Source organism: Tupaia chinensis, unplaced genomic scaffold (genome assembly GCF_000334495.1).
Source record: "Tupaia chinensis unplaced genomic scaffold, TupChi_1.0 Scaffold000252_1, whole genome shotgun sequence".
Lineage (NCBI taxonomy): Eukaryota > Metazoa > Chordata > Mammalia > Scandentia > Tupaiidae > Tupaia > Tupaia belangeri.
Window position 1 is genome coordinate 5,853,036 of NW_006159732.1, and position 22,392 is coordinate 5,875,427.

At 38.9% G+C, this 22,392-nt stretch overlaps 2 protein-coding genes across 5 annotated transcripts in view; one reads left to right on the forward strand and one right to left on the reverse strand.

Moving 5' to 3' along the window:
- The window catches only part of MMUT (methylmalonyl-CoA mutase), a 48,555-nt gene extending 45,436 nt beyond the window's left edge, over nucleotides 1–3,119 (reverse strand). The window contains exon 1 of the mRNA XM_006149096.3: nucleotides 2,976–3,119. The gene's annotated coding sequence lies outside the window, so the exon portion shown is untranslated. The remainder of the gene's footprint in view (nucleotides 1–2,975) is intronic.
- An 89-nt stretch (nucleotides 3,120–3,208) lies between these two features.
- On the forward strand, nucleotides 3,209–21,832 carry CENPQ (centromere protein Q). Of its 4 annotated transcripts, XM_027772104.1 has the most exons (11): nucleotides 3,209–3,370; nucleotides 5,792–5,905; nucleotides 8,017–8,126; nucleotides 8,522–8,644; nucleotides 9,391–9,445; nucleotides 10,644–10,764; nucleotides 12,814–12,882; nucleotides 17,495–17,624; nucleotides 18,356–18,475; nucleotides 18,609–18,686; nucleotides 20,529–21,829. In XM_027772104.1, the coding sequence occupies exons 4-11, from the start codon at nucleotides 8,543–8,545 to the stop codon at nucleotides 20,658–20,660; spliced, it is 807 nt and encodes a 268-aa protein (XP_027627905.1). In that variant the 5' UTR covers nucleotides 3,209–3,370; nucleotides 5,792–5,905; nucleotides 8,017–8,126; nucleotides 8,522–8,542; the 3' UTR covers nucleotides 20,661–21,829. The 4 variants fall into 4 exon arrangements, with proteins under 4 accessions (XP_027627905.1, XP_027627906.1, XP_006149159.1 ...); XM_027772105.1 differs by lacking the exon at nucleotides 8,017–8,126 and having other exon boundaries at nucleotides 18,356–18,466; nucleotides 20,529–21,832; XM_006149097.3 differs by lacking the exon at nucleotides 8,017–8,126.
- Nucleotides 21,833–22,392: the final 560 nt, after the last annotated feature.

A 22,392-nucleotide genomic window follows, 5' to 3' on the forward strand; every position in this document is an offset into this window, starting at 1 on the left:
TCAATGAGTTAAAAAGTTTATTTTGCATACAGTTTCTTACCTATCTATTTAGAGTAGCTTAAAAGAATATAAGACTATAATACCCACAACCAACAGAAGTGTAACGGGTTGCATTGCTAGACTCCCATGTAGTTGATGGAGTTTTGAGTCTTGGACCCCGTAGCTAAAAACTCAGGTTGGGTGCATGTGCATACGTGCCCAAAATCCCAAGAGGAGAATAGAGAAGAGATTGTAGTGTGGCCATCCCTCCGGGGGTGATTTCCTGCTTTCAGTCTCTCTGTCGAGCACACATGCCCTATGGAAAAAAATCTCTCTAAAAAATAAATAATGTAATACCCAAGACTTATTGGGTTGAAAATAAAAGAGCTATAAACCACTGGTGGGAGTATAACTGTTTTAACTACTTTGGTATTATATATTATATAATTTACTTATATATAATATATAATAATTTATTTTGTACATACATATATATATATATATATATATACACACACACACACACACACACACACACACACACATAAAGTCTCAGAAATGTTCATGTCATTCCTCTGAGGAACATCATTCTTGAGAAAGTTACTATAATAGAAAAAAGGTGTACCCCATACTAAGAAAAGTTCAACATCAGAACTTCTAACAACATAATAAGTGAATTATAATATACATAAAATGATAGTTTTAGATGTGGCTATTAAAATAGGTTTAGAATGGAAAATAATCTCTGATGTCAGAAGTCAGAAGAATAGTCACTTACTGTAGCTAATATAGAACAGGAGCAAGAGAGGAGCCTTTGGTATACTTGTCTTAATCTGAATGCCAATTATATTGACATATTCTGTCTGTGGAAATTTACCAACCTACAATTTGACATGGGCACTTTCTCTAAGTACATTGCATATAAGTAAAAAATTAAAACTATGCTAGGCATACCTTCTATACAAAGAGAACAGGCTCAAAAAGTATTAAGTAAAACAATCAGAGTACAAATTGTAAATATAATATGTCAAGATGGGTTAAAAGTGCATAGGAACAGGACCAGCAGTTGGCATATGGCTATGTCGCTGGACTCCCACGTAGCCAACCGTGGTTTGAGTCTCGGACCTAGGGGCTTTAACTCACGCTGGGTGTGTGTGCATGCATGTCCAAGATCCTGAGAGGAGAATGGAGGAGAGGGGATTGCAGTGTGGCCATCCCCCCTGAGGGGTGATTTCTCACTTTCTGTCTCTCTGTCTCTGTCTTTCTGGTGAGATCATGTGCGCTATAGCAAAAACCTCTCAAAAAAAAAAGTGCATAGGGAAAAGTCTAGACAGCAGTACAACAAAACCAACTTCTATTTTTTAAAACTGTTACGATTTTCATTCTTTTAAATTCACGGGGTCTTTGTCATCCATCTCTTTGTAAGCCATCCACTACAATTACTATCTTGAAAAGTGGTTGAAAAAAAATGATGAAGTTACAATGGAACTATTTCTATAGTAATTATATAAAAGATTATTTTTCCCAAGGTTTTTTCAGGGTGCATGCACCTGTTAGAGACAGAGAGGAAAAGTGAGAAATCACCCACTGGGGGGAATGGCCACACTGCATCCCTTCTTCTCCGTATCCTATTGAGATTTGGGGTACACACACCTGCCCAGCATGAAGTTCAAGCCAATGGGTCTAGTAGTACTCAAAACCCAGTAGGCCATGTGGGTGTCTAGCACCTAAACCACTATGCCACCTGCTGGTTCCTATAAAGGGTAATTTGAAAACTGCCTGAGACTAGATCGTCCACAATGAAATACCACCTGCAGTTCACACAAAAAAATCATAGAGCTTTATTAAACCCAGACAAATGATGGGGAAAAGCCCAGTTTAACAGCAACTACTTGAAAATGGCATGGCAAATTGGTGGAGGATAGAAATACACTCAACAACTGTTGATGGCAACAAGACTTCTGTATTTTCTCAGAAGGTACACTTAGAGGCATCATATATTCAAAAAGCCATGTGTAAAGTAAATATGTTAATGATGATTGAAGTGTATCAAAAAGGAATGATGAAGGTTATTCCCACAATTACAAAAAAATGAGAAAAAAAATTCTGAACTAAATTACTTTCAAGTTTTGACTGTTTACATGTGGTTCCACATTAATGCTTCAGGCAAGGCTAGCTCCTTCAATGTTTGGCCAAGTGGGGTTGGAACTAGGACATGCAGATTAATTTTTTTTTCAAGATATCAGATCTGCTATGTTGCCCAGGCTGCCCTGAACTCTCAGTCTTCCTACTGAGTAGCTGGCACTACAGGCACGCAGGGCCACACCTGCTCGAATTTAATTTAACATTAGCATAAATAAATCAATAAACACAAAAACAATAATTAGGAGAAAATCAAGTGGTTTAAAAGTTTACTCGCATATGCATTATCCAGGGCTTCCAGTTTCTGAAAGACTGCTTTTTTGTTCTAGACAAAACTAAGAACAAGTTCACACTTTTATGGCAATCTAGACCTGTCTTTCCTATTCCACCCCTCAACCCTAATTCCACATACACACAGGTCACTTTTAGTCCCGATACCTTTTACAAAAACCCGAACGATGATATAAACCGCAGCCTAGACAGGAGGCAGTCTTTGAGCCAGTACACCCCTCTGGGATCTTACAAGAAGTAACCTCTATCTACGGGAACAGTCGCGGAACGTGGGTGGCCCGAAAATATAGCAACATAGCTGCTGGAGTGTTAAACCACCTCTTCTCAGTGGAATCCTCGAGTTCCCAAGGACCTCGCCGACAAGGATAGTTCGAGAAGAGAATCTAAACCTAAGAATGAAGAGAGACTGGGATTCCGATACAGTACCGGTGTAAATCGGGAGGACGGAAAGGACAGATGAGGAGGGAAAACAGAGGCTCAAAGGACAGGGGTACAAGAGAGGAATCAGAAAAATGGAAGGATCCGAACGGCTGACGTGCCCCAAGGTCCACAGCCCTACTCACTGGGCACGCCTGTTTCGGGCTCCGCGGTAGAGGACAGTGGCTAGACTTCCAAAGCGACCCCACCTCCAGTAGACCGAGGCCCACACAGCTGGACCCGCACACTGCACAAGCGCAAACTAGAGTCGGAGGCGTCAGGGGGCGTCGGCCGACAACGCCCTCTCTCCAGCCAATCTAATTGCGCTTCTTCGGGCGCGTTCTGATTACGTCACGGACATGGTCATTTTGCCCGACACCAGCTACAGGCGTTTCCGCTTTCTTCCAGCCCACTTCCGGGTCTCCGCCACTTCTAATTGTTTGGGCGCGAGTTTTTCTAAAGGCTGGTCCCCGAAGAGTTCCAGAGGAATTATCCTGAATGGTGGAAGCGCGTAACTAGCTCGGCGGGTCCACGTTGCAGGGTGAGTATTGTGACCAGCGCGTTTCTAGCAAACTACGGTTTGCATTTGAGGAGCGCGAGGTCATTTTTCGTGGGGAGATGTCCGAAGTCAGAACAGAGCTGCCACCTGGGGCCGCTGTTTGAGGTGTTCGGTTCATCGGAAAGCAGTGAAGTCGCTCCTAATTCCTCTTTCCCCAGTCATCTTCATCCTCATTCCTGAATTTCTCCTGCCGCCCGTAGTGAGGCGAAGTGCAGTCTTAGAGATCAGTGTGCGTTTTGTTAGACATGGAGGCCTAGACTTCGATAGATTTCTAGACTTCCACGAGTTTCAGCAAGCTGGTAAAGGAAAGGAAGACTGTAGGATGCCTCCCTCCCTCTGACAGTTAGTAGTCTGGTTGCAAGCTACCGTTGCAGCCTTATTTCTTTCCACTCGTCCCATACACTTAAAGCCTCACTCCACTTTTCCGGTTCCTGAACACACCATTTTCTTTATACCTGTTCTGTCATCGGCTTTTGGCTGTATTTTTTTTTTCTTGAGTACTCCATTTTTCTTCCTTCTGGGTATTTCAAAACATTAACTCAAAATACTTTTTCTGTGATAACTGTAATATTCCCACACTTACAGATGAACCAATTTGAGATAGGCACTCACTTGTCTCTTATAGCATTTGCCACATTGTATACAGTAACTGTTTTCATATTTATCTCCACCCACGCCACTGCTAGGTTATGGTGTCCTGTGGGTCTAGGAACAGGACAGAATTTCTAGTGATTTCTGTATAAGCCACAACCATTCCAACAGTGTTAGAAATGATGGCTTTTGCTTGCATTCCTACTGTTCCTTACTCTTTGAGGCATGTTTTATATCCTATACTAAATTAGTTTAGCTTTACAGGCTTTTGGTGTTGGTACTTTTACTAACGCATTTTACCAGTGGGAAAACTGAATTAATTTACTTCCCCAAGGCTATACAGCTAGTTAAGTGGCAGAGTCAATCTGATCGGGAGTCTAGACAATTTATTATATTCTCTGACTTTTTCTTTTTTTTTTTTTGGAGAGGTTTTCGCTATAGGGTGCGTGCGCTCGCCAGAAAGACAGAGAGAGAGACATAGAGACAGAAAGCGAGAAATCACCCCCTAGAGGGGATGGTCATGCCGCAGTCCCTTCTCCATTCTCCTCTCGGGATCTTGGGCACGCACGTACACGCACCCGGTGTGACTTTTAAGCCATCGGGTCCGGGACTCGAACTCCGGTCGACTACATGGGAGTCCAGCGACATAGCCATTATGCTAACTGCTGGTTCCCTCCCTGACTTTTTCTTAACCACTGTGGCAGTGGTTCTCAACCTGGGATGATTTTGCCTCAGGTGACATTTGACATTGTCTGGAGACAGTTTGGTTGTCACTTCTCTGGGTAGGAGGATTTCTGTCATCTGATGAGTGGAAACCAGAGATGCAACTAAACATCCTTTGTACAGTGCATAAGGTAGCTTCCCACAACAAAGATTTATCCCATTCAAAATGTTAATAGTCCCAAGACTGAGAAATTTTCTGCACTCTAGTTTATTGCATAAAGTATTACCACAAACAGTACTTCTCAAGACTACGATAAAGGACCAATTTTTTTCTTTTTCTTTCTTCTCTTCTTCTTTTTTTTTTTTTTGGAAGAGGATTTTGCTATAGGGCATGTGCGCTCACCAGACAGACAGAGACAGAGAGACAGAAAGCGAGAAATCATCCCCCAGGGGGATGGCCACAATCCCTTCTCCTCCATTCTCCTCTCGGGATCTTGGGCATGCACGCACACATGCCTGGCGTGAGTTTAAGCCAGCAGGTCCAGAACGTGAACCATGGTTGACTACATGGTATTCAGCGACATAGCCATTATGCTAACTGCCGGTCCCTCTTTCTTTAAAAAAAAAAAAAAAAAACTACCAGAAGTCACATGTGCTTGGCAGAGAAAGAAAGCACCTCCCAATAGTGGTCATGCTGCAATTTCTTCTCCATTTCTCCATTCTGTTAGGTTTTGGGGTATGTGCACTCCCACCTGGCATGTTTTCCAGTCCTCCCAGGGCCAAGATTCAAACTGCAATTGGCCACGTATGACCTGGTTCTCTAACGATTAGGCTTTCGGACCAGCCCTGTTTTCCATTACTAACCAGCCACAACTGACACTTTTTAAAAATACAGTTAAAAATAAATAATTAGTCAAAGCTGTAGAAGAAGGATTTGGGGGGAAAGATGCATCAGTGTAGGTATATTAATTATAGCAAATGTACCTTTTAGATGTAGGATGTTGATACTCGAGAAGAGCAGTGGGAGTCGGGATCAGCAGGGGTATATGGGAACTCTATACTTTCTGTTCAGTTTTGCTATAAATCTAAAACTGCTCTGAGAAATAAAAGTTTTGGTTTTTTATTTTGTTGTTTTCTCGTTTTTGCTAGAGGGTGTACGCATTTGCAGGAGAGAGAATAAGACAGAGGAAAGTGAGAATACATCCTCCGGGGATTGGCCACACTTCACTCCCTTCTGCACTCTCTTCTCAGGATTTTGGGCAGGTATGCGCACACATGCAGCATATTTCTCAAGCTGCTGGGTCCTGGACTTGAGTCACATGGTCAGCCATGTGGGATCCAGCTGCCTCAACCACCATGCCACCAACTGACCCAAAATAAAGTATTTTTTAAAAAATTAGGAAAATGAGATTCAAAAGACAAGATCAGTATTATGATTAGATTCCAGATACATAAAATTACTTTCAGGTTACTCTTAAGGTTTCTAAATAATGAATCTAAAGTTGTGTACTTAAGATGATTATACCAAACTGTGTGTGAATCACATTTAGAGTAGCACTGAATCACGTTTTACTGAATAAAGAATATTTTTAAAACTTGGCAGAACCAGACTATAAATGAGTGCCAAATGAGAGAGATCGTTAGGACCCACAGACTTCTAGGGAGAAATGACATAAGTGGTTAGGAAAGCTTTGGGAAAGAAGTGGCTCATGATCTAAGAGGGTGGACAGAGGCAGGTGAGTAGACAGCCTAGGTAGAGGGTACAGTATGTGCATGGGAGGCAAATTACTCAGAATGTTCAGAAAACCAGATCTACTGAGAAAAGTTTCAGTTCAGGAGTGTAGAAAGAAGTGTGGAAAGCTAAGCAGAGCTAGATTGTTAATCACTGTAAATGGTATGGTAAAGGATTTGATTATAGGTATTGGGATGGGCCTTTTAGTCACTTATTTCATTCCAAAAATTGGATTTGGAAAGTACTTGGCAGGGCTGGATCATATGTTTTACCTTGCAGTGTCAGCAGCAACATCAGCTCAGGTACATGCAACATGATGGCAAGCTGCTGCTGTTAACCGAGAACGCAAGCCAAGGCTTTTTCTAGAGGTTTCAGTTCCTCTCTGTGTTGACTTTCTTCATATGCTGGTGACTGGGTCCAAGAGCAAGTATTTCCAATCAAGATGAAGTTGAAGGTGCCAGTCTCATCATGTCTAAGCCCATAATTTGGAACAGAATTATTTCTGCCACATTCTAGTGTTCAAATTACTGCAGAGTTAACCTAGATGTTAGACAAGTAGACATAGATCCTACCTCTCATTAACAATAGTGAGAAGGAATTTTGTACCATTTTAAATAAAATCTCTCTTCACTTGCCTCCTTACCTGGTTGTTCTTATTCATTGAACAATCCGAATTGCTCTACATATCAGCCTTTCCAGGAAGAGGTTCACAAATGAAACTCTGTCATAGGGTTGGGTTTTGTTTGTTTTCTAGTTTTTAAGTGCAGTAAATATGAGAGCGTGTATGTCAGGTTCAGGGAAGGAGGGACTTTAAAATTAAAATACAGGATAGAGACCGAGTATACAGTTAGATACCGTATTGTTTAAGAGAAAGGTAAGGTGATATTTTGGTTTCCACTGCTTTCTGTAATGGATCTGACATCATGTAGTCACTGTAGTTTGGGGTATTTCAACCAATTCCCACCTTTTTTTTTTTTTCTTGGAAAGTTTTAAAATTTGAGGGACCAGATTTGTCCATAACTCCCTTTATTGTCTAGCTCTAAATCTACCTGTATACAAACAGTCATATGATTGATTCTGAATGTATAGAATGGAATGGTGACTGATTATATATCTACTGTATATGCCTAGAAAAAAATGTACACACATACATGTATATTGGTGTATATATATTTTTATATAGTATTTAACTTTTGATTTGTCTATTCCCCATAATCTAATGTAAAAATAAATATCCCATTCCTCGATTCCTTTTACTTTTTTTTTTAATAGTAGAAAGTCTGTGTGCATATGCAAGAGAGAGAAAGTACCCATAGTAAGGTCTCATCTTGCTGAGATCCCCGTTTCCCAGCCCTCCAGCTCCGAATCCTGGATGCCAGGACATATACATCATGTTTTTCACCTCACAATCCAAACTGCAACTGCCATATGGCTTCTAGCCCTGTAAGGCACTCATGTTAGGCCCATGCCTCCTAACTGAGTCCCATTCCTCCATTCTTTTTGAACAGAAATAAGTTGGGTGATACAGGAATATTAGAAATGGTAATGCAGTTATTCTAAATCTTGACACTGACATCCCCATCCCCACTCCTTGAATAATCATTTTTAAATGATTATTTTCTTAGAGAAATTTTTGTTATAGGGCGTAAGCACACACCACTGAGACAGAGACGGCAAGCAAGAAATCACCCGCCAGGGGAGATGACCATGCTGCCTTCCCTTCCCCTCCTGTCTCCTCTTGGAATGCCTGATGTGAGTTTTAAGCCACTGGGTCCAGGACCCAAATCACAGTCAACTACGTGAGAGTCCAGTGATGTAACCATTATGCCATGTTCTGGCCACTAAAATGTTTTTCTAAAGCCCTATAAAAATAGAAGGAATTTCTAGCAATGAAATTGAGCTAGATATCCTTATTCCGATGACGGCCAAAGTTACTTATTCTTAAATATGTTTAAATGTTTTAAAAACAGACAATAGTATTCCCATACTTTTTTTTTTTTATTACTTTTTAAAAGGGGAATTTGGAACATTTATAGGTAGTTCTTTAAAAAAAAAAAAAAAAAACATTGTGCAAACCTTTAGTTTTTTTCTGTGTTCTTTAAATCCTTAACTTTTTTTTTTTTTTTTTTTTTTTTTTGCATGGTTAGAATTATTCTATTTAGGTCAAGATGCCTGGTAAAGCAAGTGCTTCCAAGAAAAAGTCTCAACAATTGAAACGAAATCCAAAAAAAAAAGCTGATGAAGAAGAAGTGGGATTTTCAGAGAAAGAGGTAAAGAACATATCAGGTTTATCATTTGGAACTCTGATTAGAAATATCATCTGTTTTATATAAAGAAAGGTATTTGAAGACTAAAGATCAGGTTTACTACAAATTATAGTAGCTCATATCATTGTGTGGGAGCTTTTGAAACATGATTTGTAGAGTTCTCAGGTAAAAATGATTGTTTCCTTCAGTTTGTAAAAATAAGCATTGACCATGGAATTCTTTGGGGCAAAGGGGGTCATGTGGCATTTCTAAGTATTTAAATGGGAAGACAAGGAACAGAGTATACAAATTCTTACAGCATTCATGTTAAAAGATAGGATTTATCATTTGACAGAAGAAATGTTTAACGTAGGGAAAAAATAGTTGGGGAGGAATTAGCTTCTTTCTGCCATTATTTTGCCCCTATCTTATGAATGAATAAATGAATTAATCAAAAAATTTTTCCATGTTTCACCCTGCTAATTAGGCAATGTCTGTATTTATTTTTCAGGTAAAGTATATAACGCTATTACAGACAAAGTGAGTAATGATTTATTTAAAACATTATTTTACATTGTGAATAATTCCATTATCAGCATTGTCTAAGAACTATGGTAAATATGTGCCCTTATTCCAGAAGTAGCAATGTACTCTTTTTCTACAAGAAGGTATATGAACACTCTTCTACATACATGACAAATCTATTGTAAAAGCCATATCTTTTTATCCGATGTTTAATTCAGTATGTCTGCACATATTTTTTCCTGTAGGTTAGAAACACAGCAAAACGAAATAAAAATCATCTAAAGCGTTTATCTTCGGAAGGTATTTCTTCTTTTACTTGTTTAACCTGTGTTTGTTCATGAAAAAATTTTAACATCCTGTGTATGAGTTTTGCAAAGGCAAAAGGTGTAATAAACAGCTGCATTGATCTTTTGGCAAGAATAGTGGGTACTAGTCAGTTGATTATTTTAGAAAACTAAAATTTGGGCAAAATGCTCCTATGCCACTAAGTAGGTGGGACCTAGTGAAAATGAAAGTGTCCTACTGTCTGAATTTGTAATAGTCTACAATATAAGACACATCTACTGATTTCCCTTGAAGACTAATATGCTTTCTGTTTTGCCATTGCTGAATTGATTAGTTTGGAACCACGAGCTAAGTCTTTGTTCGGAGTAGTTTGTCTTTGCTAAGACATCACTTCTCTGAGAGGACTGCCTGCCTGGAGTCACTCAAGACAAGTTTAGGTCTTTTGATTTTATTATTCCCTGGCACTTAGTACTTTTTTCTGTTGTAATGCTTTCCATACTTATAACTTGTTTAATATCCCCTCACTCCAAAAGTGATCTTAATGAGGATCAATACTGTATTTCCTTTATCCCTTATAAGTGAAACAGTAAATCAGTAAATATTGTTTGTGGTTTAGTGAGTCTGCTTTGTTGCAGTTTCCATCCAACATGTGGTAGAAATCTTTTTTTCTTTTCTTTTTTTTTTTTTTTTTTTTTTTTTTTAAGTCTTTGCCATAGAGCACTGTACTTGCCATAGAGAGATAGGGGGAAAGAAAGTGAAAGATCACTCCCCAGCAGGGATGGTCATACCACAATCCCTTCTCTAGTCTCCTTTCAAGATTTTGGGCACACATGCACTGTGCCCAGTGTGACTTTCAAGCCAGGGACTTCAACTGTAGTCGGCCATGTGGGAGTCCAGCACCTTAACCACTACACCACCTGCTAGCTCCAAGCATTGTTTTTTAGTCTTTTCAGTGAGGCTTTTAAGGAATTCAGGACATCTCTGAGAATAAGAGTTTTAATAAGAATAGCTTTGTCCTCTATTAGTAGTATTTTAGTTAGCAAAAATAGTATATCATATTCAGGTGGCATGTTATAGCTGCAATAAAATGAATTCAACAGTTTATATAGCTCTCTATAATTTCATACTCATAACTCCATAAACTTTTTAAAAGAATTGCTTTTTAAGTCAAAACACACAGACATCTTGATTGATTAGTCTCTTCTATTACCAGTGACAGGACAAACAGAGCATCTAAGACAGATAAAGATAACATCCAAGAAGAGAAAAACATGGCATTCTCTATCAAAGAGCACCAGAGAGCATTTGCTAGCTATTATTGAATCAGCAGTAATGTGAGTACAAAACATTTTCTTTTTACTCTTTTGGTTCCTATTTATGAGTTTCCAATAGAACCATTCTGAATATTACAATCTATTTTAAGATGATAGGGTATTTTTCTATTGGGTCATCGGAAAAGTCATGACACATTTTTGCATAGAAAAATATAGAAAAATTCATCATGACTTTTCTAATGACCCAATATTTTAGAAGTAGATTTACTCTCTTATGATGGCATTAGATTTCAGCAAAAAAGTCTTTGTTAATTTTGGAAAGTTGGGATTCCACCACTGAAATAAAAATCAAGTATATGTGGCCTGATTAGCTATCTATAAAATTTTAACTCGTTTTGGCCAACCAGTGTCCTGGAGGTTAAGGCACTGGCTCCCACATGACCAAGGGTGCAGTTAAAGTCCTAGACCTGATAGCTTAAGAAACACGCCAGGTATATGTATGCTGAAAATCCGCAAGGGGTAAATGGAGGAGAAATGATTGCTCTGTGACTCCCTCATAGAGAGTGCTGTCTCTCTCTCTGTGTGTATCTCTGTCTCTTTCTATCTAGTAAATTTTTCTTTCTTTTTTTTTTTTTCAAGGCAACTTGTTCTGTCAATAGGAGTTCTTAGGAAGAAGTTCACTTTAAAGTAATACTTCATGTGGAAGCTACCACATGAAGCTAGAGAGAATACAAAGAAAATAAAATAGAATTCTACCGTCACAGAGCCAAACTTCCATCAGAAGAGCCAGGCATGGGCTCAGTCATGGTGGCGCTTACTACTAAGACACTGCTCCACAGCTGGGAGCAGGCGGGGACCTGGATTTGATTCAAGTTAAATGTCAAGCTCAGCAGTGAAGGCCTATAATTCCAACCATCTGAGGTTAAGACAGGAAGATCATGAGCTTGAAACTGACCTAGGCAACACAGACCCTGCCTAAAAAGAGCCAGCTGTGGTGCTGCAACTCAACTGGGAGACTAAAGAGGATTTCAACGGGGAAATCCTGTCTTTTTGCAAAACAAGACAACCAGAGGGTGGTGTGGCAATTAAGACTTTGGCTCAGATATGGCCAGCTCCATGATTTGAATCCTGAACCCAGCAACTTGAAAAACACTCTGGGATTTGTGTATGCATGCCCAAAATCCCAAGATGAAAATGGAGGAGAGTGAATTGCAGTGTAGCCATTCCCCCAAGGGGTGATTTTTCAATATCCGTCTCTCTGTCTCTGGCAATAGGAAGCACCCTATGGCAAAAATCTAAAACAATAAAAGATAAGAAAGAGCCAGGCAGTTAATTGTTACAATACAGTGTGACTTAGGGAGGTTGGGGAGTGGGGACGACTCATTGTACCTCTGTTGAAAAGGTTTTTAAAATGTTTTTTTCATTTATTTTTTTTAATTTCTATTGCCTGAGGGCACATGCACTCAGTAACAGATGTAAAAGGAGGAGAAAGTACCTCCCCCGACAGGCATTGTCATGTTGCAATTCTGTCTTCCTTTATCCATCCTATTGGGATTTTAGGCATGCATACACATATGCCCATCATGTTTTTTTTATTTGTTTGTTTTTGTTTTTTGGGGAGAGGTTTTCGCTATAGGGCGCGTGTGCTCGCCAGACAGACACAGAGAGAGAGACAGAAAGCGAGAAATCACCCCCCAGGGGGGATGGTCATGCCGCAATCCCTTCTCCTCCATTCTTCTCTCGGGATCCTGGGCACACACACACACACACACGCCCGGCGTGAGTTTTAAGCCACCGGGTCCGGGAAGCGAACCGCGGTCGACTACGTGGGAGTCCATGGACATAGCCATTATGCTAACTGCTGGTTCCCAGCCCATCATGTTTTTTAAGCTGCTCGATGCAGTAGTTGAACCATATGGTTGGCCCTATGGGATCTGGTTTCTTTAATCACAGGGCCACTGACTGGTGAAAATGTTAGTAAAAAAAGAAAAGTGACACTTTGTTTGGCTAATGAGGAGAAGCACCTTAGAGAAATCAGAAAAAGTATATACCAATTATATTATTTGTGTTTCAAGCTAATAATTTATTCTACTTCTCTTTCTCTTTTAGAGCAGTTTTGAGTAACAGTATTAGAGAAAAAGAACAAATTCAGTATCATCTCAACTTCCTGAAAAAAAGGTAATACAGTTATGTTATTAAAAATGGATAAAACAGGAACCAGCAGATGGCGTAATGATTACATCGTTGGACTACCAAACAGTCAACCACAGTTTTAGTCCCAGATCTGGCAACCTAAACCTCACGCCGTGTGCGTGTGTATGTGTGCCCAAAATCTTGAGAGGAGACTGGAGAAGGGATTGCAGCGTGGTCATCCCCCAGGGTGGGGGGACACTTTCTGTCTCTCCATCTCTCTCTGTCTCTCTGGCAAACATATGCACCCTAGAGGAAAAAGAATGGTTAAAACAGGGCCAGCAGGTGGTGTGATGGTTAAAGCACCAGATGTTACATGGCCAACTGTGCACTTTGAGTCTCAGACCTGGTGTCCTGAAAAACACTCAAGGCACTTGTGCAAATGAGTATGTGCCCAATTTTCCAAGAGTGGAATGGAGAAGAAGGGATTTGACATAGCCATCTTCCTTAGGGAGTAATTTCTCACCTTCCCTCTTGGCAAGCACATAAACCCTATAGCAAAAAATTGGGGAGAAAAAAAATAAAAACTTAATTTTTGAAAATCTGACTTGTTTCTTAGGTTGCCAAAACAGACATATATGAAATCTAAATTTTGTTATTTTTTTTAAGATGAGAAATTTGTAAATGTGTGTTGGTTCTTCCCTAAACTCCTGCTATATGCATTTCTGAAATGAGTTTCAGCAAATCAGTAACAAATAATCTGAAAATCACAAAATGCCTGTTTCTATAGTTCACTCTTCTGTATTCTATAACAAGATATCTTGTCAATTTTACCTCCCTTCAATTTCTTTTTTAACAATTTGAAGTTAACATTTTACCACTCTTATCTATCTGATATTTATCCTATTGCTGTTTTTTTCCTTTACTTCATAGTGCATTAAATTATTTATACAAGCAACAAATGTAATTTTTTTAAGATATTCTTTTTCTCCATCATGTGACAAGTCACTAGTAGAGGTTTCTTTTCAAGTTTTTTAAAAGGATTATTTATTTGATTTTATTTATTCATTCATTTATTTAAATTTGACCAGAGAGAGACAGAGACAGAGAGAGGGAAGAAAAGTGAGAAAACAAGTCACCAAGTCCAGGACTCGAACCACGGTCACACATATGGGAGTGTCCAGCACCTTCAACACTACGCTACCTGCCATTTCCGTCTTTTCATGTGTTTTTAAAAATCACATCACTGCCCATGATTTTCTATGATTAATTTTCTGTAATATTAATACAGCCTTTTCTTTTTATAGAAGAATGTTGTACATGTCAGTTTCTGGTTTGTCAGGAAATGTTTGGGACCTAGGACTACTTTATTTTGGAGAAGTTATTTGAGCACAATTTCTATTTACTTTTTAAATATAATTCTCAGCACATACCAGCAAGATAGAAAGAGTAGGACTGGGTAATGTAGGTATAGGGCATAGGTAGGAGTTTGTTGAGAGCGGTTGATCAGAATAAAGACTACTGGAAATAGGCTTGTAGACTGCTTAAAGATATGACAGCCTAACACTACTAGAAGAAAGAAGATACCAAAAAGATGATAAATTAGGTAATTCAAATATGACAGGTTAGCTATTTAAAATCTTTTATTTTATTATTTTTTTTTTTTTTTGGTAAGGTTTTAGCTATAAGGTGCATGCACTCACCAGAAAGAGAGAGACAGAAAGCGAAAGCGAGAAATCACCCCCCAGGGGCGATGGCCACACTGCATTCCCTTCTCTCAGGATCTTGGGCACACATACACATGTTCCCGGCATGAGTTTTAAGCCACCAGGTCCAAGGCTCAAACCACAGTTGACTACATGGTAGTCCAGCGACACAGCCATTACGCCAACTGCTGGTCCCTAAATTTTTTTTTTTTTTTAAAGTTTCTTTTTTTAGGGTGCAAGTGCTCGCCAGAAAGACAGAGAGAGAGACAGAAAGCAAGAAAACACCCCCAGGGGGATGGCCACGTCACAATCCCGTCTCCATTCTTCTCTCAGAATCTTGGGCATGCAGTCACACACACCCAACCTCGGTTTAAGCCACCAGGTCTGGAACTCAAACTGCAGTCGACTACATGGGAGTCCAGTGACATAGCCATTATGCCAACTGCTGTTCCCAACTCTAGAATCTTTTTTAATGTAAGACAAATATTAATAGTTGAGCTTAGAGCATAGTAGCTGTTCAGTGATCACCCTAGATCATCAGAAAATATTAAATTATATGCAGCAGATAGTCTTTTCATCATATAGCATCTATGGACCAAGGCCAGCTGTTTTCTCCCCAATTTTACTTTCACAACTCACTTTCTTTAGTTCCCAAAGTAAGTACCCGAGAGACTTCTAATTGTCCTGAGACAGCAGAGCTGTGCCCAGAACTTGAACCACACAGTTTGACTATGTGGGATCCAGCCACCTTAACCTCCATCCCATCTGCTGTCCTTCTGAAGATTATTTTAATCTTTTGTTAATTCACTATATGGAAGGGTCATTCACTGTTGCAAATATTCTAGATTACCAGATCCAGAGGCTTGAAAATTGTGTCAGATGGGTGTACATTCATGCCCAAAATCCTGACAGGAGAATGGAGATGGGATTGTGGCTATGCACCAATGCTTTCTCACTTAGCCTGCCTCTGTCTCTCTCTCTCTCTCTCTGTCTAGTGAGTATCTGCAACCTATAGCAAAACTAAAAAGTAAAGATAAATTAATTAGTAAAATATAATGATCTTCATAAATTGAACTTTTACTTTAATTTAAAAAAAATAAAAAACATGTTGCTCTTAGATTTTTGAAAAAATGTTATTTGTCCTTAACTATGATTGCCTAATAATGGTTTTCTGGAAAACTGGAATTTCTAACAGTTTAAAGAGAATAATGATTTGTGGCATTTTGCTGCCTACTTTCTTTTACTCAAAAATTAAAATTTTTGAACAAGTCTTGAGTTTGACTTTTATATTATTAGGTAAAAGCAACCAAAAGTCCTTTTCCTCTTGAATTTCTTTTTATATAGTTCAAGAATCAAACACGAGAAAGCTATTTGCTCTCTGCTAAAAGTGAGAGGATAATGGGTTTCTTTCCACTGGTGATCCAATCAACCCAAATTCATAGGAGGATATTTTGTTTCAAGTTTAATATTGAATACCATTATGTTAATGATACTTTAGAGCAAAACACTTTAATTTTTTGTTGTTTTAGAGAGAAATATTTGCAATAGGGTACGTGCGCTCACCAGAGAGACAGAAAGTGAAAAACCGCCTCCCAGGGGGAGATGTGGCTACACTACAGTCCCTTCTCCTCTGTTCTCCTCTTGGAATCTTGGGCACACACACTCACATGTGCCTGGCATGGGTTTTAAGCCACTGGGTCCAGGACTCGAACTCTGGTGGACTACATAGAAGTCCAGCGACAACCATTATGCCACCTGCTGTACCTAGAGCAAAACACTTTAACTTTAGTCATTTATTTGCCTTGAGCTCTGTGGAGCTCAGTTTTCTTTGAAAATGAATGTAAAAATACCCTTTCATTAGTCATGTTTTCTGAAACAACTGAGAGATGGGAGTCAGGGTCGTGATTATGACTTCTAGACTAGCGTTCTCTCACTTGCCCAACAACCTACCATGACTGGTAAATGTATATACTGTAATAGTCTATAAAACATAGATATTTAAGAAAATTTTTACTTTAAAATTTATATAAATTGTGAAATATACGTAGAAAAACTTCATTTTACTAAATTGACCAGTAATTTGAGGTAAAATTTTAATTAATCAAGTGGTTAAATGAGGGCCAACAGGTAGAATGAAAGTTAAGGCTCTGGATCCCACATGGCCAGCTTCTCAGCTCAAGTCCTAGTCCCGGTGGCTTGAAAATCACACTGGGCACATGTATATGCATGTCCAAAATCGTGAGAGAAAAAAGGATCATGGCGTGGCTGACCCCCTGTGGGTGGTGATTTCTCACTTTCCCTCTCTCTTGTCTTTGGCAGACACACACGCACTATGGCAAAACCCTAAAAAAATAAAAAGCAAAAATTACACCAGGCACATGTGAATGTGTCATCAAAATACCAAGAGGATAATAGAGGAGAAGGGGTTGTGTCATGGCCATCTATGGACGGGGATTTCTCACTTTCCCTCTCTCTGACAAACACACAGTCCCTAAGCAAACCGTACCCTTCCCCTACTCCCCCCAAAAAATGATTTGTCAGGACTTCATAGGCAAACTTCCTGCCATAGTTAGTTACAGTTAAAAGAATGTTTTAACTCGGGCCAGACAGTGGTACAGTGATAACATACTAACTGGACCCACATTGGAAGGTCCTGGGTTCCCAAACCTCCCTGTACATGCTGGGAATACTCGTGCCAGTGATTGGAGTTAGCCAAGACCAGCGATGGGTTAGGGTGTGGAGACCCTGTCAGGGGTGCTTCTCTCTCTCTCTTTTTCTGTCTTTCTTTCTCATGGAGGAAATGGATCCTTTTTTTAAAAATGGGAAGGGAATGTTACAGCTTTTAGGAATAAGATGACAGGAAAAAAATGAGAACTGCTTCAAACCCAGACAAATGAAAATAATAATGATATTCAAAAATATATAACATAATTATGTTCTATTATATCTTTAAGATTGCTGCAACGGTGTGAAACCCTGAAAGTCCCTCCAAAAAAGCTGAAAGATTTAACTACTGTGTCAAGTCTACTGAAAATGGAAACAGTACAGAACAGAACTAATGAAGAAGGTCTGGCATTACTGCAGGTATGAAATTCAAGCAGTGATTTTACATAGACTTTGGGTAAAAAAGAAAGTGACCAGGACACTTTTTAAATTATTAGGTTAATCTTCCAATGATAAATACTAGGGGCCAGCCCCATAATGCAATGGTTAAAAGAGCCAAGTTCCACATGGCCAGCTACTGTTAGAATCTTGGTCCCAGTAGCTTGAAAAACATGCAAACACGTGTGTAAGCATGCCCATAATCCTAACAGGATGGAGAAATGGAGGAAAGGAATTGACCCTGTCCCATTGGGGAATGATTTATCTCTCTCTCTCTCTCTCTCTCTCCCATCTCTGTTTTTCCTCTGGCAAGTAAACATACCCTCTGGCATACTAGATCTTGGACCATGTTTTCATTAAATTATTTTTATTTACTCAAAGGTGTTTGAAAATGTGTATATGTAATAATGTGTTACAGTTTAACTCAATAATATCTTTAATTTAAAACTTTGGACCAGCCTTGCAATCTTGTGTTCAAAAGAGTAGGATTCCCACATGGCTTTCCACAGTTCAAATCCCAGCTCTGATGGCCTGAAAGACATGTTGGCAGCCTGGGAAATGCTACAAATCCCAACAGGATGGAGAAATAAAAGAAAAGGGATTGCATTTTGACCACGCCCCATTGTGGGACACTTTCTCCCTCTTTGTCTCTATTTGTCCAGCCCTTTAGCAATTAAAATATAAGTAAAACATTAATTTTTTTTCTGATTCAGGAAGAAACAGATAAAATAGTAGAGACCGTGGAGTCAGTAACTGGAAATATTCAGAGACTAAAGAACAAAATTCAAATTCTGACAAGTGAAGTGGAAGAAGAGGAGGAGAAGGTAAAACAGGTAATAATTATTTTTAAATGCATTGCTAGAATGTGGATATAATTTTTAATGCTTAAATTCTGCCCTGACAACTTTTGAATATAATGAGAGAAATGGGTGTTTGAAGTGATCTGTACCTTTCTTTCTACTTTAGATGTTTCATATGGATAGTAGTAGAGTACTGTCTCTTCCAGAACTTCCTCAGAACAGTCTCAAAGCACCCACACTTCAGGTAAGTACTCATTTACCATACTGGCTATGCCCCCGTTTTCCATTACATACATATAAAACATTGTATCATGTTTCCTTAAACAAATGGAATCCTGATATAAACTGACAAATTACTTTTCTTAGTTGACTATATGGTTTGAACATCGTTCCTTGTCAGCTCATATAGATCTCTCACTCTTGTCAATAGTTATGTAACATTCCATTGCATGGGTATACCATCATATAATTTGTAAATTACTGGTGGGAATAATTTTTGTATTACAGATAATGCTGTGTACATCATTGTACATAATTTATGCATGCATGTTTGTGTAGTCTTAATTGTGGGATACATTTCTTTTTTTTTTTTGGAGAGGTTTTCGCTATCGGGCGCGTGCACTCACCAGACAGACAGAGAGAGACAGAGAGACAGAAAGCAAGAAATCACCCCCCAGGGGGGATGGCCACGCCGCAATCCCTTCTCCTCCATTCTCCTCTCGGGATCTTGGGCACGCACACACATGCGCCCAGCATGAGTTTTAAGCCACCGGGTCCGGGATGCGAACTGCGGTCGACTACGTGGGAGTCCAGCGACATAGCCATTACGCTAACTGCTGGCCCCCATCTCAGATATTTTATCATTACTTTGTGCTGTACAAATTCGAAATTCATTCTGTTTTGAAGTACTCATTGAACTGTCAGTCACCACTGTTCCTAAACTGCAGTGGGCATGGCCCTCTATAACTCATTCTCCTGGTCTCCCTACACTCCTGTATCTTAACTAAGTTTTCCCAATACCCCTACCCCTCCCCTTTCCCAGCTAGTGTCACCATTGCACTCTCCTTTTCTATGCAATCTGATCTTTAGCCTCTAAAAGAATATTTTTACAGCTGATTTTGTTTACACTTCTAACAATGTTATGTAAGTCTTTTTAAATATAGCATTGTCTTACTTGTAGTATACTTCACTAGTAATTTATCTTTCTTTAAAGGACCCCAATAGATACTATAGTGCAATTTTTTTTTTTAATTTGCAAGGGAACATGTATGCTTCCCAGAGAGAGACAGAGAGAGCAATAGAGAGAGAAAGAGAGAGCGAGTGCAGGCAAGAGCACCTGCATCCCCCAGTGACATGTGGTCACACCACAATCCTTTCTCCATTTGCCCATCCTGCTGGGATTTGGGGAACACATGTGCATGCACCTGGCAAGTTTTTCAAGCTGCTAGGACTGGGATTTGAACCAGTCTAGGATTTGCACCAGGTCATCAGACATGTAGGACCTAGCTCCCTTAAGAACTAGGCCACGGGGCCAGCAGTTAGCGTAATGGCTATGTCGCTGGACTCCCATGTAGTCGACTGCGGTTTGCGTCCCAGACCCCGTGGCTTAAACTCACGCCAGGCACGTGTGCATGCGTGCCCAAGATCCCGAGAGGAGAATGGAGGAGAAGGGATTGCGGCGTGGCCATCCCCCCGGGGGGTGATTTCTCGCTTTCTGTCTCTCTGTCTCTTTCTGTCTGTCTGATGAGCGCACGCGCCCTATAGCAAAAACCTCTCAAAAAGAAAAAAAGAGAGAGAACTAGGCCACAAAGGCAACCCCTAGAGTATAAATAGTTATAGCAGTGGAAAGTTTTCCTGTTTTCTTGGAAAGTAATTTAAAATTTCTCTGTCTATAATTTACAAATGATAAAAGAAGCAGAAATGGGGTGAGGGAAGATATATCAGAATGAAGAATGGCCACTAGTTGACAATTACTGAGTTCAATGATAGGTACTTGAAGTTTATTATACTATTCTCTCTAAAGAATATGCATTTGACATTTCTCATAATAAAACATTAAAAACTAATTATACTGTCTTATCCACAGGAAGAAATTTTGACACTAATTCCAAACCATAACGCTCTTCTAAAAGACTTGGATGTTCTTCATAATTCATCACAGATGAAGAACTTACTAACATTCATCGAAGAAGCCTATAAGAAATTGGATGCCTCTTAAATAGTTTTTACATGTGTCCTATTAATTTAGTGTTTATGAATTTGTAACACTGTTAACCTCTGATGATAAAATAGAGGCTGAGACTTCTGCAAAATGTATTATCCCCCATAGTGCACTTTACCGTAGGTCTATTATTAATGTAGTCCTAAAAACTGTTTTTAGCAGTTGCCACATCTATGAAATCAACATTTATATTGCTCTACCTGCCATTATTTGCCTAAAACCACAAAATAAGAGTAGTTATGATCTAATAGTTTATAATGAAAGAAAGGAGCTCATTTATTAGTTAACACAGAGGAGTTATAAAGTATTTATGTATTGTGCCTAGTGCCTAAAAACATGTCTTTGCTCTTATTCATTCTTGAGTTGCTGGATGTACCTTCTGTCTAGTCATTTGTCTGGAACTTGAGAACTCCGCAAATGCCTTCACTCTTTCACCTAACTCCCTAGTCTCTTTATGAAATGGTTAAGATTTGTCAGGTATGCTTAAGTTTAGATATAACATCAACATTTTGTTTCTTTGGTTGGTGGTGAATAGATGTTGAATATTTATTTTTCACTGTCATCAAAGTGTATTTTTACTTCAGAAAATTATTTGAAAAGGAAACTAAGTACATTTATTGTGTTAAAACAAAAACTAATCAAAAAATCCTTCTTTATAAACTTCTCTTCATAATAGTTTTACATGTGAATAAATTGTCATTAAATGTATCAAAAATCATATCTAACCAACTGCAGAATATTGTATTGTTCCTTTTATCTGTTTGTAATACAATCACTGCAATTTAATTATTTTACATCTAACCTAGAATTTTTTGCTAATTAATTTAGACGATTCTACAGTTCTACTGATAGCCTACAGACAGAGATAGCCAGGAACACACTGTTAAACAATCAGGTTCAAAGCTTTTCAGACTGAAGGAAATCACACACCATGAGGACTCTGGAGCAGCTCAGTACAGGATAAAAAGCAATATCTGCTTAGGAAATAATAGTTAAGGAGGACCGTTCATGGATTTTAGAGGGAAATATTGTCTTCCAAGAAGGAAACCTGGGAAAGCAACTAAAAGTAAAAGATACTGCAAAATGTTTAAAAACTCTTCACTTTGAACTTTAAAGCTTGGGACCAGCAGCTGGCATGGTTGTTAAGGCACCAGACACTCTCACATGTCTGACCATGGTTCAAGCCCTAGACCTGGCAGCTTATTTTCTGAGTTTTTCTTTCTCTCTCTCTCTCATCAAAAAATAAATGAATTAATAAATAAAATTAAATAAATAATTCTTAAAAAAAGAACTGTAAAGCTTAAACTTTAAAGCTTAAAGTTCTTTTTTTGTAATTAACTACTAGAGCCCTAACTCTTTACTTTTTTAGCATTAATCATAACATTTATAGTGGGTTTTTTTATAGGAAAGGAGGAATTAAACTCATCCAGTTCCCTCAGGGCATCTATTTCACCTATTACTAAAAGTTAACCAGAATTGTACCTTTGTTAGAACTAAAGGTAAACAATATGATTTTAACATTGTTGCTGAGTAATTACTCTTCACCATTCCGAACTAGTCAGTCTATTTCCTTTTAGCTTTGAAATGTATATAATCTAACTCTAAGAGATCTACAGTATCTATGGCACACGTTAGATGACACACAACATCTGCAATATTTTCAAAAGATTGCGTTTTGTATACTCCTTGTGAAGAATTTAAAAGTTAACTACAGGCCCAAATGAACTTC

Bases quoted from the DNA above. Each gene is read 5' to 3' on its own strand.
- CENPQ (XM_027772104.1), top strand. From the start codon at position 8,543: ATGCCTGGTAAAGCAAGTGCTTCCAAGAAAAAGTCTCAACAATTGAAA. The intron at 8,645-9,390 runs GTAAAGAACATA...TTTTTCCTGTAG, and splicing joins TGGGATTTTCAGAGAAAGAG to GTTAGAAACACAGCAAAACG. The intron at 12,883-17,494 runs GTAATACAGTTA...TATATCTTTAAG, and splicing joins CTCAACTTCCTGAAAAAAAG to ATTGCTGCAACGGTGTGAAA.